The sequence below is a fragment of the Notamacropus eugenii genome, chromosome 1 (assembly GCF_028372415.1).
Source record: "Notamacropus eugenii isolate mMacEug1 chromosome 1, mMacEug1.pri_v2, whole genome shotgun sequence".
Classification (NCBI taxonomy): Eukaryota; Metazoa; Chordata; class Mammalia; order Diprotodontia; family Macropodidae; genus Notamacropus; species Notamacropus eugenii.
In genome coordinates, this window is record NC_092872.1 from 330,851,442 (window position 1) to 330,868,589 (window position 17,148).

General features: G+C 34.6%; 1 protein-coding gene across 6 annotated transcripts in view; it reads left to right on the forward strand.

Moving 5' to 3' along the window:
• MIPOL1 (mirror-image polydactyly 1) overlaps positions 1-17,148 on the forward strand; it is a 539,636-nt gene that overhangs the window by 170,554 nt on the left and 351,934 nt on the right. For all 6 annotated transcript variants that reach the window (XM_072629753.1, XM_072629752.1, XM_072629749.1 and 3 more), the window contains one exon: positions 10,211-10,340. In XM_072629753.1, the coding sequence (XP_072485854.1) occupies positions 10,211-10,340 (130 nt within the window). The remainder of the gene's footprint in view (positions 1-10,210; positions 10,341-17,148) is intronic.

A 17,148-nucleotide genomic window follows, 5' to 3' on the forward strand; every position in this document is an offset into this window, starting at 1 on the left:
CTCCATCATAGAAGATTTTAGTTCAAATTTTTTTCTCTAGATAACTGTTGCTTTTCTAACTTTGGAGACAGCTAAGGGTTCAGGTTCACTGGGCCTGGAATCAGGAAGTCCTGACTTCAAATGTGGCTTCAGATACTTCCTTGCTGTGTGACCCTGGGCAAGTCACTTAACCTCTGTTTGCCTTAATCTACTTTGGAAAGAAATGGCAAACCACTTCAGTATCTTTACCAAGAAAATCCCTTGGACATTGAGTTGATATTTTCCATGAGTTCATGAAGAGTTAGACACAACTAAATGACCTAACAACAAAAAGTCTTTTAACTTTACATGCGTGGATTTTGTTTGTCCAAAACATTTTACAAAGTCAAAAAGATCTGTTCTGTCGCCTCTTTTTCTTCCCATTCTTTGTGTTATTCAGAACTCCTCTTGTATACAGAACTATAACAGCTATCCTCTTCCCCATTTCTCTTTGCTCATATTAGAACCCTTCATGTCTAGGTCATACATTCATTTAAAGACTATTATAGGTTATGGTATGTGGTGTTGTAAATTTAATTTCTGTTGGACTGTTTTCTATTTTCCTCTACAGTTTTTCCTGAATGCTGAGTCTTTACATTTGTTGGAAATCATGCTACAATTTTTGTTTACTTCTGGCTCTCACATATTTAGTCTGTACCACTGGCCTATTTTTCAATTGTTTTTGATTAGTACCAAATAGTTTTGATAATTATTGTTTTGTAATATAGTTTGAAATCTGGTGCTGCTAGGTTTCCTAGCTCTCTACTTTTGCTCATTATTTACCCTGAAAATCTTTTCATTTCTTTCCTCTTGATAAGTTTCTTATAATTATGTCTTGTTCTATTAAGTGACCTTTATTTAATTGGCATGGCATTAAAGTTTTAGATAAATTTAGTTTGTATAGTCATTTTTATTATGTTGGTACAGGTGAACCATGAACAATTAATATCTTACCTGTGATGCAAGTTCAGCTTTTTTTCTTTATACAGTACTTTCTAGTTCCATTTGTATCATTCCTATCAATTAGTACATTGATAAATGTACTCCAATATATTGTATATTGTGGTTATTTTAAATTGAATTTCTTTTTCCATCTCTTCTTGCTTAATTTTGTTGTTAACATATCATTTTGAGGATTTTTTTTATGTATTGCTACTTAACTGAATGCATATTTGAATACTTAATTTTCTTTTCGTGGATTCATCATGTTATCTATAAAAATCAATAATTCATTTTGGCATATGCTCATTTTCCTCAGTTTCTTTCTGTAGTCTTGTTGAAATATACATCATATCTACACTTATATTACCTAATAGTGTTAACAATGGATATCCTTATTGTTGTTCAGTCAGTCAGTCATGTCTAGCTCTTTGTGACCCCATGGACCACAGCATGGCAGGCCTTTTTTCCTCTTTAAGTCTGTCCAAGTTCATCTTCATTGTTTCCATGACACTATTTATCCATCTCATCCTTTGCTGTAATCTTTTCCTGTTGTCTTCAATCTTTCTCAGCATCACAGTCTTTTCAAATGAGTCCTGTCTTCTCATTATGTGGCCGGAGTATTTAAGCTTCAGCTTCAGTAGGTGACCTTCTAGTGAGTAGTGTAAATCAATTTCTTTAAGTATTGATTGATTTGATCTCCTTGTTGTCCGAGGGACTCTCAAAAATCTTTTTCCAGCACCAAAATTCAAGAGCATCGATTCTGCAGTGCTTAGCTTTCCTTGTAGTCCAACACTTACAGACATGTTGCTACTGGAAAAACCATACAGACCTTTGTCAGAAAAGTGAAGTCTCTGCTGTCCTGATTTGCCATACCTTTCCTTTCAAGGAGCAAATGACTTTTAATTTCATGGCTTCCATCACTGTCTACAGTGATCTTTGAGCCTAAGAATATAAAATCTGACACAACTTCCATTTCTTCTCCCTCAGTTTGCCAAAAAGTAATGGGACCAGTGGCCAAGGTCTTAGGGTTGTTTTTCTTTGCTGTTGTTTATTTGTTTGAGTTTTTTGATGTTAAACTTTAAGTTAGCTTTTATGCTTTCTTCCATCACCCTCATCAAGAGGCTTCTTAATTCTTCTTCACTTTGTGCCATCAGACTGGTGTTTTCTGCATGGACATCCTTACCTTACCCCTAAACTTACTGCAAAAGTCTTTATCATTTCTTGGTTATAGATACTATTGGTTCTTGGTAATAGGCAGATATTATATACAACATTGGGGCAGCCAGGTGGTGCATTAGATAGAGTACCAGATCTAGAGTTAGGAAAATTTATCTTTCTGAATTCAAATCTGGCCTCAGATGCTTATCAGCTGTATGACCCTAGGCAAATCATTTAACCCTGTTTGCCTTAGTTTCCTCATTCATAAAATGAGCTAGAAAAGGAAATGGTAAACCACTTCAGTATTTTTGCCACGAAAACCCTAAAATGGGTTCACAAAGTTGGAAGTGACTGAAAAATGACTAAAGAAGCATTTATAATGTTAAGGAAAGCTCTGTTTATTTCAAATACATGCTTTTTTATGCTTTTAGAATAAAATGGGTTTCATGTTTTGTTAAAAGATTTTCTGCTTCTCTTGATAGTCATGTAATTTTCTTTTTTTTGTCATCGTATGATCTATTATATTTATAACTTTTCTAATTTGGAACCATTCTCTCATTTTTGGTATAAATTTGATTTTGTCATAATGCATAATCCTTTTGTTATGTTGCAGTGGCCTTAAGTCAATAATTATTAGATGAAATTGGCTGTACTTTTCTTTTTCTATTTTGTCTCTACATTAAGACCTTGTTTGATAGAAGAAATTTGATAGTATTCTTTCTTTTCTTACTTTTGGAGACAATTTATGTACTCTTGGAATTAATTTTTCTTTAATTGTTTGATAGAACTCACTTGTAAATCCATTGGTTCAAGGATTTTTATATTTGAGAGTTTTATTACTGCTTTTTCAAATTTTTTCCTGAGATTAAAATTTCCATTTCTTGTTCTGTTAATCTAGACACTTTGTTTTTTATAAGTTTTTTATTGACATATTCTGTTTCTTACAATACCATGGTTATGTCAAGTATCCCTCCACCTTCTCTTCCCAGAGGGCCATCCCATATGATAAATAGTACTTTTATAAAAGAAAATTATGACAACTGATAAATACATTGAAAAAGTCTGCAAATATATACAATGTGTAATACTTGTGGGCATCACACCTCCACAGAGGTATAGGTTAAAGATGCCTTCTCATTTTTTTTGTTCTAAATTTTTGTTTTAAATTAGTTCGTGCAGGTCTTTCCATGCTTTTATGTATCCATCACACACAGTAATTAATCTAGGCATTTTGTATTTTTTGTAAACAATAATTTATTTTATCAGGTTTTTTTTGACATAAAATTGGGCCAAATTAGTTTCCAGTCATCTCCTTTATTTATCCTTCTTTGTTGAAAAACTTTTCTTTTTTACTTTTTGATATTGGCCTTTTGGTATTTTTCCTCTCAGATTAGCCAAGAATTCATTGATTTTGTTAGTTTTTTTAACTTGTTAGTCATTTTATTTATTAATTTTTTGTTCACTCCCTTGGATTTTAGGAAAATATGAAAAGAAATTTTAGAATTATGAGTAACACATAAGTACAGTATTGAAATTAAAGTATGGTGAGCACTTAATGTCCTTTAGAACATAGCTCTTTCCTTCCTTTCTAGTCTTTTTTACACTTTGCACGTTTCTTGTACCCTCTAATTAACATCACTGGCATCCTTGCTGTTTCTCTCACACAATATTTTGTCTCCTCTCACTGGCACAACCACCCAAATTGATTTGTGTCTGAAAACTGTTTACTTTCCTATATCAAAATAATAGCTTAACAACTCCAAATCATGCATTAAAAATTCTTTTCTACATTACACATGAAAAAAGGTTATTGGTAATCGAGGCATGATAGTGTCTACAGTGATTGGAGAAAAATATATAGATATATACTTTTTCACACATATTCCAAGAGTCTTATAAGTTCAGTCTCATTCGGCTTCAGTGATGGAGTATCATGACAAATTTTTCTAAATAATTTCTAGTCTTAGGCGTCTGTCTATTCACAGGGATGAGGAACCTAAGGCCTCAAGTGCCTTCTAGGTCCTTGGTGTGACCTTTTGACTGAGCCCAAGTTTAACAGAACAAATCCTTTTATTAAGGGGATTTGTGCTGTGAAGTTTGGATTCAGTCAAAGGGTTGCGCTTGAGGACCTAGAGGTCCACATGTATCCTCTTGAGGCCATTAAGTTCCCTACCCCTGGAGGGGGAAGAAGTGGCTATTTATAAAATATCAAATAATTGGTCAACAAAATGAGGATTAGCTTAATTGTGTTACTAACAACTTCTGACAATAAATCAAACACTGTACAGTTCTTCACTGAGATAAAATAGAATAAAAATACTTTCCCTATTATCACATCTCAGCTTTCAGAAAAGGAAATATACTCAAGACACAAGTGTGTTTCTATTACATAGGTGAGAAGCAGAGTTTGTACAGGGTTTTAGTGTTAGGAAACATAAGAATGTATTTCACTCAAAAATATGAATTTAGTATTTCAAAGCATCCAAATTATTAAAATTTTAGCTCCTAATTGCACAATTTGTGGTGCAGAGTATAGAGAGAACTCATGAAATTCAGGCAGTAATGTCCTAATTAGTGCTGTCAGTGACTCCCTTGAAGTGGTTGCACTCTAACTTTCGCTGTATATTTCCACTGGGCTGGAACCAATTTCCATAGTTTACATGTCATTATAACATCAAATAATACAAATTTAAGTAATTCTGCTATTTCATAGAATCCTATTTGCTCTAATGGAGACTTAGTCACGTAATAGTGATGTCAAAACTTAATTTTATTTTTATTATAATTTGTATTAAATCCATCAAATTAAAACAACAATCACAATAGTACCACTCCTGATTTTCCTTAAAGTCATGAATGCACTCTCTTTTTTGACCATAAGAAATAATAATACAAGAAATAAGGAACAAGATAGTGTTTCTTTTTCTCTATCTTTTCCATTTTTTGTCCTTTTTTGTTTTATTTTGGTTTTTGTTTTTCTCCTTCCAGTTCACCAGACAAGGAATAAAAAAAGAGGGAGTTCTGTTTGAATCAGACTCATTCAGATCAGTTTATTTAGAGAATTTTCTTTCAGTTTTTCATTTTCAAAAAATTATTTATTTATTTCTGGTTTTCAACATTCACTTTTATAAGACTTTGAGTTCTAAATCTCCCCTCCCAATTCCCCCCTCTCCACGATGGCATGCAATCTGATATAGGCTGTTGGGATTGGAAGCTCAATTCCGTGTGGACAGTCTGGGGCGGGTAAAGGTGGGAGCTTCTAAATCTTAGAGCTCTCACGAGACCCCCCCAGGAAACGGCAGGGGATCGAGGTGAACCGAGCTATCTCGAGTAATTCCGCCTCTTCCCGTGAGAAACGTGATGGGAGAGAGATCTCCCCGCCCTCGAGATTGTCCCGGATCTGGGCACACCTAGTTACCTAACAGCACGGTATTCAGATGCAAACTATGCGGCTGAAGGTTAAGTAGGATTGAGGAAGCCTGAAAGCTCTTAACACGTGAGGAGCCAAGAGGACAGTAGGCTCCGCTTCTCCTCTTTCCTCTCTCCCCTCCCCCTCTCTCCCCGCTTGTACTTCTACTTCCAATCCCTTAAGATCTTAGCCTCCTTAGGAAATCTCCCCCTCTTCCTCCTAAGGAAGACTCCCCTGCACTTGTAACCGAGACCCTGAAATAAAGCTCAACCCTTGTTCGACTCTGGAACGTCCTTTCTCTCATATGAGCATCCGGTTTTAGCCAACCGAAGACCTCGGAGGTGAGGTAAGAAGACTCGGGTAGCCCATACAGGCCTCTAGGCCTGGCAATAGGCTATACAGGTATGATTGTATTAAACATATTTCCACTTTTGTCATGTTGTGAAAGAAGAATCAGAACAAAAGAAGCAACAGAAAAGAGAAAATAGTCTGCTTTGATCTGCATTCAGATTCCATAATTCTTTGGATAGCATTTTCCATCATGAATCTTTTGTAATTGTCTTAGATCATTGCATTGCTCAGAAGAGCTTAATCTAACAACATATTCCCATTACTGTGTACGGTGTTTCCTTGCTTCTGCTCACTTCCCTCAGCATCAGTTTATTCAAGACTTTCCAGGTTTTTCTGAAGTCTGCCTGGTCACCATTTCTTATGGAGCAGTAGTATTCCATTACATTCATACACCACAGCTTGTTCAGTCATTCCCCAATTAATTGGCAGAGGATTTTCTTTCTAAGCCAACTCTAGTTTTATTTAGGGAACATCTTCTTAATTTTCACTAGGTTTCATTACGTGTAAAAAGAAATAAAAAAGACAGAAAAAAATGAATTACTTATTCTCACATACAAGCAATGGGCAATAACATGTCTAGCTTTTTGGGGGACTGTGACAAATCTTGTAGCTTTTTCTACTCCTTAATAGAGAGAAGAGAGAGACCATTTTTTGTTCTTTCTTAATTTGAATATTACAGTTTGGCTCTGGCAGACTTTCACTCCAAATTGGGGGTTACATGAGCTATTACTTTCTTGGACATAGTTAAACTTGACAGTAAACAGGCTTGCAGAATTTTTTTCACTTGAATTCTTTGCTGGCTTCTTTGCCTTACTACTTGAGAAAAGGAAGGGGGAAGGGGAAAGGGAAAACATTACAAAAGTCCCTTAGAGATCAACTTGCTCTTTTAACATAGTTAAAAATAGTCACTATATAATGTATCCACTACATAGTCTTCCGTTCATTTTGAGTTTCCTTTTAAATCCTGTTGTAAAAATATGAGAGTTCCCAAGAATGGTATTTTCTGAGGGGAAAATGATTACATATAACTCTTGCATAGGTACGCTACATATAGTACATATAAAGAATAGACAGGATAGTTCCCGAAGTGTAACATTTTTTAAGGGCATGGTCCTCATTTGTATAGGGCTAAAACATGTACGGTATATGTCCTTCATTTTGGATGCCTTCTTCTTGTAAGATCTAGAGGGTGGCTGTCCCCTAGCAAATTTAAGGTGTAGTTGTCCCACGCAGCTCTGGTGGCACTGATCCCCTTTCCTTGGCTTGTCTTGCTTTTGGTTCAAGGATTTATAAAAATCTCTAGTAAGTGTAGAGGGTCTATTTACATTTATGTTTTTAATCTTTCTTCAAGTGTAGATACTCCTATTTATGGAAACATACCTCTGTTCAGAAGTTTTGTTTCAATTTACTTACATTTCTTTTTGTGGTCTTTTAATTGAGTCACTATTTGCTCATCCTTAGCACACTGAAGAGGAGATGTTTCTCCCTCACCAAAGTTCTAAACCTCTTTCAGAATCTTACCACACTCACAACAATCACATAAACATAGATTAGTGGATGATGGATTTTCTTTGTAATAAAAGAGTAAAATAGTAGCAGTGAAAGGACAGTAAGTAATGGGGAAAGGAGTAAGTAGTTCATTAGGATAGGAATTAAGTCAGCATTTAATGCTGCTGGCTACATGGGCAAAAATCTACTTCTCTACTTGGGCTCTGCTCTCATCCAAAGGGAGGGAAAATCATCTACCAGTTTGGTAAGGATGAGAGCTTTGTTACAATCACTTGTGAGTAGACAAGTGGAGAGAAATGCACAGTTCTTGCTAGCCATTCTGTAGTCTTGCCAATAATATGCTCATTACTTCTTGAGTAGAGAAAGAGTAGCCGTCTATATTCTCCTTCCAAATCTCATTCTCTGCTCACTGAGTTGTGGAGGAATGGGCAGAGGAGCTGTTACACAGAGATCATGTGCCCCATGGAACTTGTCTGCATTTCAGCTCAAATGGCTAATAACAGGAAAAATGCTTTCTTCTTCCAATTTCCACAAACTTGTTCCCAGAAATTGAATTAAAATACCTCATCACATTTTGAAATCTTAGTTAGCATCTGCTTGAGTTTTTCATGTGTGTAGTGCTACTGCTAAAGTACCACTTATTATTTTTGGCTGCCGCATTATTTAAGTATATTTGCTGCCACTAATCATGCTAGGCACAAAATTCCAAATTACAGTTCTCTTTTCTTGAGCCTCTACTACTTCAGTAGTTTGTTTTCATTTGCCAACTATGTTTATCTCATGTATTTATTTGAGAGAACTGATTTCAAATCTGATTTCTTTCTTAATATGAATGAATGAATTTATTAAATATTTACTATATACCAACAAGAATACAGATACAAAAACAAAAACAATCACTGCCCTGAAGGAGCCAATATTTTGATGTTGGAGAAAACATATATAGGGCTGTCGTATCCATGAAAAGGCATATTGATTTGGAAATGTATAGGCATAATGAATGGAGTCATAGGGGAGTAGATTGACACACCCAGCCAACAGACTATTGCAGAATTGATTTCATCATTGTTTCTGGTTAGAGAACTAGAGGAGCAAGAGAAGATGGAGGAAAAGTAGATACTTCAGTAGAGTATGGCCTCAAGACAGAATTTCCTTTAGGGCATGGACTCGGGTTTGGGTGGCAAGGCTATTGTTGGTGATGATAAGGCAAGAAAGGAGAGAGTGAATTTAAAATTATTATTTCTTTTTTGAATCATTCTTTAGTTTCTTGCTATTATTCCAAGATCTTTCGGGAATCTTTACCTCTATCCTACTCTCTTTTTTCATTGAGATTTTTCATTTCACTTTCTATCTTTTTTGGGGTGGAGGGAAATTCTTGCCTATATTCTTCTGTCTTTATAAGTTCCACTTTTAGTATATTTGCTTAGGAGCTGGGTTTGTAACATGCTTCTATTGACCCTTTCTTTTTTTCTTCCATATACTTTGTCTGACATTTCTTTCTTCATTTTTTGACCTCTTTACCTTCTACTGTATGTTTTCTTCTACCTAAGTCCCCAAAGTTTAGCAACCGTAGTTTCTTCAAATTGGAAATATGGAAATCTTCCTTGATCCTTTCCCTCTCTAATCTCTATGCAGAGATGACTGACTGGCCACAGTCAGTTTTCTCTATCTCTTTCCACAAGGCACAGATGACACTTCTTCTCTAGCTGTCTTTGACACATTGATTTCCTTCTCCTCTCTTCTGCCTCCCCTACCTTGAGATGTACTCCCTCTCTATCACATGACTGATTAACTCATCTTTTCCTGTCTTTTATGGAGTGGGAAAGGGAAAGGTCAGATTGAGTCTCACCCCATTGACATAAATGGATAAAAGCCATCACAGCTTGAAATAAAATTTTGAAAGGTTATTTGAGCTGATTGTGTCCAGTGAAGCTTTGTGTAGTGATAGTAGTTGCATGAGAGCTTTTGGCTCTCCATTTTTATTTCATAAGGCTTCACAACTTGTGGTAGCATTTCCGTTTTTCTACTGTTTTAATAGCTTACATTACTCTGTTGAGGACATTTCTTCACATTTTGGAGTTGCTGGAATATGTTGAAAATAATGACTGTGTCATATTGCCAATTTCCCCAAATCTCTAATATTTAGAAATTTAAATGAAAGGATTTAGATTTCTCCATCATTAAGTTTTTAAGTACTATATTGTTCAGGACAAGGAACATACAAAACATGTTTAAAAGATAAACTGATAAACCAAAAATGTATTCAGAGACTATTTTGGCAGCAATGTACCTTTAAAAAAATTTATGTATTCATACAAAGGATGTATTGGCACTAAGAGTGCTGCTTTTATGAAAAGTGAAACATGTAAATTACTTGTCAAGAAAGGTCTTGGTAAGGAAAATTATCTAAGTTTCATTTATTTAGTCAAGATTTCATGGATATAGTCTGATCCTTTGATTTGCCTAGAGGCATCTTTTTAAGAAATTAGAATGTCTTTCCAAATATTGTCTTAGGAGAAATATGAAGTTTACAGTTTAAAGGACCCTTCAGGAATTTGTTTTATGTTCTGAGCTTGAGTTTCTGAATTGAGAGAATGTGTGAAATCTATATCTGTAACCTATTATTTCAGTTCTTCATTTTTAAAATTAATTGTAATAGTTATTTACAGTGATGCTTTCTCTAGGCATTAAATTATTTTTGGAATAATTTGGCTGGATACATACATGCATTCACTAAAACAAAGAGTTTACTATTTCTTTTATATTGAATATTCGTGTCCCTTTCAGTGTTTCCAGATAAGTGTAAATTGTTTATTTTTACAGCTCTGGTTGAAGAAATCTATTTTGCACAAAGAGAACGTGAAGAAGCTATCATGTCTAGACTGCAGTTAGCCAACGAGGAGAGAGATGAAGCCATTTCACGAGCCAGAGAACTGGAGACGTCTTTGAAAGAGTAAGTACACATTTGTAAATAATATAGGTTATAAAAAGCACCTTGTCAAGGCACCATATAATGGTTATGTATTGTAAAATGAAATCGTATACCTATTTAATTCTTCTCCAATATAATTGATTCCTTGGCTGATAAACAACTGTTGTCAAGTCATTTTTTTAGTCACGTCCAAATCTTCATGACCCTTTTTGAAGTTTTCTTGGCAAGGATTCTGCAGTGGTTTGCTGTTTCCTTCTCCAGCTCATTTTTCAGACAAGTAACTGAGACAAAGAGGGTTAAGTGACTTACCCAGGATCACACAGCTAGTAAGTGTCTGAGGCTAGATTTGGATTCAGGTAGATGAGTCTTTCTAACTTCAGGTCCAGCACTCACCTGATAGACAGTGAGATAAAAGCAGTCTATTGCCTTTGGCGCATTTGAGTTTCTTTCTTCTTTCTGGATTTAGCGTTAATTTCTTTGCCTTATTTTCCTCTTGGACTCTTTTTCTTTTTTCCATTAACTCTAATAATATTTATTTCTTAACTCCCAGCTCAGCTTCTGTTTAGCCCTATACTCCTACTTTCCCTGTTCCTTGATTAGCAGTTTGCTTGTTCCTGTTCACTTAATTTTTTTCTCTTAGATTCTAATATATCTTACTCAGACATTTATATTTTAATATTTTTTTATCTTTGAGATTTATTTTTATTTATTTCATTAACTATTTGCAGATTACATGTAAAAACATTTTAAAATTTTTATTTTATTTTTAATTCATGGAACAAAACAAGCGCTTCCACAACATAGCACCACAAAAAAGATAATTGCATATGAAACTGCAAATCCACCATGCACAACTTTTAAATATACAATAATGTCAAAATGTAAATTTCTTTTTTTCTTTGTTTTCCTTCTTTTCCTCACCCCAATCCCAGAGATGATTACCATTAAATACAAAAAGGTATATATGTAAAATTATTCTATACCTACTTCTATTTATCAGTTCTTTCTTTGTATACAGATAGTGTCTTTTTTCATATGTTCTTTATAGTCAATTTTTTAATAATCATTTTTAACAATTTTCAGTTCCAGATTCTCTCCTTTCGTCCTGCCCCTCACTGTTCTTTGAGAAGGAAGCAAATTGATATCAGTATTACATGTTAAAATCATGCAAAACATGTTTCCATATGAATTGTTTAAAAAAAAAACACAAAAAAATAAAAATAAAGTTAAAAAAATTATCTTATTTCCATTCAGAGTTGATCAGTTCTCTCTCTTTAGATGGATAGCATTTTTCAACATGGGTCTTTTGAAATTGCATTGGATTATTGTTTTGATAAGAGTAATTACATCTTTCACAATTGATCATCCTTATGATATTTGCTGTTAATGTGTATAAAGTTTTATAGTCCATTAGATATAGTTTCAAATTGTTGTCCAGAATGTCTGTACTGGTTCACAATTGCACCAAAAGTACATTGGTGTTCCAGTTTTTCCACATCTCCAACATTTGTAACTTTTGTTTGCTGTCATGTTAGGCAATCTGATAGGTGTGAGATGATGTCACAGAGTTGTTTTAATTTTAATTTCTCAAATAAATAGTGATTTAGAGCATTTTTCTATGGACTATTGATAGCTTTGATTTCTTTTTCTCAAAACTTCTGGTTCATATCTTTTGACCACTTATCAGTTAGAGAATGGCTCCTATTTTTATATTTTTGGCTCAGTTCCATACATATTTGAGAAGTGAGACCTTTATTAGAGAAACTTGCTTTAAATTTTTTCCCTATTTTCCTTGTTTCCTTCTAATTTTGGCTATATTACTTCTGTTATTGTAAAAGCTTTTAAATTTCAAGTAATCTATTTTACTTACTGTAAACCTGTCTCTCATTTGTTTGGTCATGAATTTTTTCCCTTTTCCATAGATGATATTCATTTTTCCATGCTCCCCTAATTTATAATATCATTCACCTTACTTTGGTATATGGTATGAGAATTGGATCTATGCCTAGTTTCTGCCAAAGTTTTTCCACAAATTTTTATCAGATGTTGAGTTCTTACCCCAATGTTTGCATCTTTGGGTTTCTTTCTGATTGCCTGAAGCATTTTCTCTTTGACCTAAATCTCTGGAATTTGGCTATAATAATATTGGAGTTCTCATTTTAAGATCTTTTGCTGGTAGTGACGGGTAGATTCTTTTGGTTTGAGGATATCATGGCAGTTTTCCTTTATGATTTCTTTTCTTTTTTTAAAAAAATTTATTTAATTTTTAATTTGTGGAACAAAATAAGCATTTCCCGAACATAGTATAATGACAAGAATGATGACACATGAAATTACTAATCTATTATGTACAACTTGCTATTCCTTTTAAATGCATAATATTCAAAATTGTTTTCTTCTCTCTTCTCATCTTAGAAATGCCTACCATTAGACACAAATATGTGTGTATGTATATATATGTGTATGTATACGTATATGCGTATACATACGTATACACATAAAACACTATACGTACTTTGATTTATCAGTTCTTTCTCTAGATATAGATAGCATCCTCCTTCATATGTTCCTCTGTCGTTAATTTGGATATTTATAATAGTCAAAATGACTTATTCATTCAAAGTTGTTCTTAAAACAATATTTCTGTTACTGCATTTCTTGGTCCTTGTTTCAGTCTTCATTATTTTGTGTAATTCTATCCATGATTTTCCGAAATCATCAAGCTTATTATTTCTATAGCACATTAGTATCCCATTGCAATCACATACCACAACTTGTTCAGCTGTTCCTCAATTGACAGGCATTCTTGTGATTTCCAATTCTTTGACACCACAAAGAGAGCAGCTTTAAACATTTTAGAATATGTAGGTTCCTTTCCTTTTTCCCTGATGTCCTTGGGAAATAGACCTAGCAGTGGTATTGCTGGATCAAAGGGTATAGGCAGTACAATAAATCTTCGGGCAGAATTCCAAATTGCCCTTAAAAATGGTTGGATCAGTTCACAGCTCCACCAGCAATGGATTAGTGTCTCAGTTTTTCTACATCCCTTCTAACATTTGTTGCTTTCCCCTTAGATCATTTTAGTCAGTATGATAGGTGTAAAATGATATCTCAAGGTTGTTTTAATTTGCATTTCTCTAATCAATAGTGATTTAGAGTATTTTTCATGTGCCTATAAATTGTTTTGATTTCTTTTTTGGAAAATTGCCTGTTCATAAACTTTGACCACTTAACAGTTGGAAAATGACTCATTCTTATTTGACAAAGTTCTCTATTTTTGAGATATGAGACCTTTATCTGAGAAGCTGTTTATAAAAATTTTCCCCCAATTTTCTGCTTTCCTTTTGCTCTTAGCTACAGTTATTTTATTTGTACAAAGTCTTTTAAATTTAATGTAATAAAATTATCCATCTTGCACCTCACAATGCTCTGTCTCTTTTTTTTTTTTCCTAAGTGATTTGCCTTTACATAAGTTGGATAAATAAAATGTTCCATGTTCTTCTAATTTCCTTGTGATATCTCTCTTTATATCTATGTCATGTATCCATTTTGACCTTGTCTTGGTAAATAGAGTATGATACTGGTTTATGCCCAATTTTCTGATACTGCTTTTCAGGTTTCCCAACAATTTTTTACAAAATGATGAATTCCTGTCCAAAACTCTTAGGTCTCTACACTTGTTAAATACAAGGTTATTAGATATATTTGCTGCTGTAAATTGTATATCTATTTTGTTCCATTGGTCTACCTAAAATGATTTCTTGAAATGTGATGACTAGGTGTTTTTTTCTCTTGGCTTTTAGGTAGTTCAGTAATTCTTAAATTATCCCTACTCTGTGTATTTTTTTGGGTGAGGGATGAGTTTTTTTTTTTTATTTTATTTAGTATTTTAATTTTTCCCAATTACATACAAAATCAAAACAAATTTTTTTTTAAAAAAGTGTACTTTAATCTGTAACCAGACACCATCAGTTCTTTCTCTAGGGATGGATAGCATTTTTCATCCTTCAGAGTTGTTTTGGATCATTGTATTGCTGAGAATAGCTTTCATTCACAGCTAATCATCTTACCAATATTACTGCTACACAGTACATTTCACTTTGCATCAGCCAATGCAAGTCTTTTCAGGTTTTTTGAGAGCATCCTGCTCATCATTTCTTATAGTACAATAGTATTCCATCATAATCTCATACTACCACTTGTTCAGTCATTCCCCAATTTATGGCTGCCCCCTCAACTTCTAATTCTTCACCCCCAGAAAAATGCTACTATAAATATTTTTGTATATATAGGTCCTTTTCTTGTTATCTCTTTTGGGATACAGACCTAGTACTGATATTGCTAAGTGAAAGGGTATGCTTGGTTTCCTCTTAGTATTTTCCAGGTCAGTTTTTTTTCCCAAGAAGATATTTCACATTTTCTTCTATTTTTTTAAATCTTCTGACTTTGATTTATTTTTCATGGAGTCCACTTTCCCATTTCTAATTTTTAAAGAATTATTTTCTTCAGTTAGATTTTGTACTTCCTTTTCTATTTGATCAGTTTGATCAGAATTTGATCAATTAATTTTTGTACCTGTTTTCCATTTGGTCAATTCTGCTTTTTAAAGTGTTATTTTCTTCAGTATTTTCTGTTCCTCTGTTACCAAACTGTTAATTATTTTCAGAATTTTCTTCCTTTGCTTTCATTTCTTTACCTATTTTTCCTCTATCACTCTGATTTTGAAATTTTGATAATCATTTTTTTGTCTTCTAGGAAATTCTTGGATTTATGTCCAATTCACATTTTTTTTTCTTTGAGGCTCTCCTTATGAGCTGTTTTGATATCATATTCTTTTGAGTTTATTCCCTGATCTTCCTTGTCACCATAGTAGCTTTTTATGGTTCTTTGCTCATTCTCCCACAGTGTTTCTTGATTTTGAGGTTTACGTTAATATTGCACTCTTCTTTTCATTAGGCGGGGTCGGGGTGGGAGACAATGTCCCTGGCTTCAGATATTTTATATTGTTCTTTTCAGAACTATTTCAGGGAGTTTGGAAGTTTTGGGTGCTACCAAGATAGTGTGATCTACAGAGACATGTCTTTACCCAGGAAGAGCCCCTAATTCATTGGGATTGCAATTCATAGTGCTCCTCAGCACCTTTGCTCCTTTGAGACCAGAAATGATATTTTTTTCTTCAGGGTTTCTGATCCTGTGGGACCAAAAGCAATACTGCCCCTCAGTGTCCCTGATCCCTTTTGACCAAAAGTGATACTGCTCCTTAGGGTTTCCACTCCCTCATGACCGAAAGTGCTCCTCTCCACCATTGAACTAAAGTGGGTGTAAGCAATGAATTTGCCAACTAATGTCTGATCCAGCATTCTGTACTAAGACAGGGTTCCCCTATATTCTCTTTTTGTCCAGTTGGCAGGTCCCCTTACCAATTCTAGCTTGAGAGCTCTCAAATCTGCTGCTGCTCCTTCTATCACCATCACCTGGTCTTACCACTGGTGTTCCATCCACATGGATTCTGGGCCAGCTTCTATCCCTGTGTTGAAGGTCTTTTTCTGTTCTTTCACATTGTCTTCACGTGGAAGAATGTCTTACTTTGACCTTTTGTTGTCTCTGCCACTCTCGAATTTGATTTGAGGTATTTTTTTAAAATTGTTTGGAAGTGAATGTTGGGAGAAGTCAGCTGAGTGCTTTCCCTACTTTGCCATTTTGCCTTTGCCCCTGGAAGTTTTAATATTTTCTAAAACAGTATTTCTACAAAGATAAAATATAGTATTCTAATACTATATTTTATTTATCAACAAGAATTTATTCATTCTTTATACTCTCTCCAGTTCTGTATGAGGTATCATAAGAGAAGATCTGTGTTAGTTCTTCCTAGGTACCTCCTCAGGATTCACCTTCGTGGTTTCTTAATCTTTTTGGTGTCCTTTGGTAGTCTCTGCACCCCTTCTACCAATAATGTTACCAGGGATCCCACCCTGTGGTAGAAACACAGAGTAACATACAAAAACTTTTGTGAAGATGATTCTACTCACTATCAGTATATGGAATGTGTGCACACCTCTGGACAACAAAGAATCTGGTACACCTGAAAGACAGACAGCTCTTCTTGTGAGAGGACTCAGCAGGTATCACATCCATATAGCAGCCCTGAGTGAAACAAGGCTGGCAAATGAAGGCCAGCTTATTGAAGTCAGAGCTGGATATGCTTTTTTTGGAGTGTCTGCAGTGAAGGGAAGCATCATAAAGCTGGTGTAGGTTTTGTAGTCAAAACTAATCTAGTCAACAGGCTTGTATGCCTACCAAAGAAGTGAACAGTGGGCTCATGACATTGTAATTGCCAGTTGCAGGAAAGTGCCATGCCACTATCATCAGTGTGTATGCTCCCACCATCATGAATTGTGATGAGGTCAAAGAAAAATTTTAGGAAGATCTGGAGACCTTCATCATCAATGTGCCAAAAGAGGACAAGTTTATAAATCTTGGTGATTGATTTTAATATAAGAGTAGGCAAAAACTACCAGACATGACAGAGTGTCCTTGGGAGAAATGGAGTTGGAAACAGCAAAAGCAGTAGTCACTTTCTCCTGAAGACTTGTGCATCTCATGACGTTTTCATCACCAATGCTGTCTTCTGTTTTTTCTAAATGCAATAAAACTTCATGGATGTACTCTTGCAGCAAACATTGGCATTTAACAAACTGTATCTGTTAAGAGACAGACTGTGAGAGTGATGAAGGTAATGTCTGGTGCAGAGTGCTGGACTGATTATAGACTTTTCCTTTCCAGGCTAAATATTCACTTTCAACAAAAGCAGAGGCCTCAAAACAAGAAA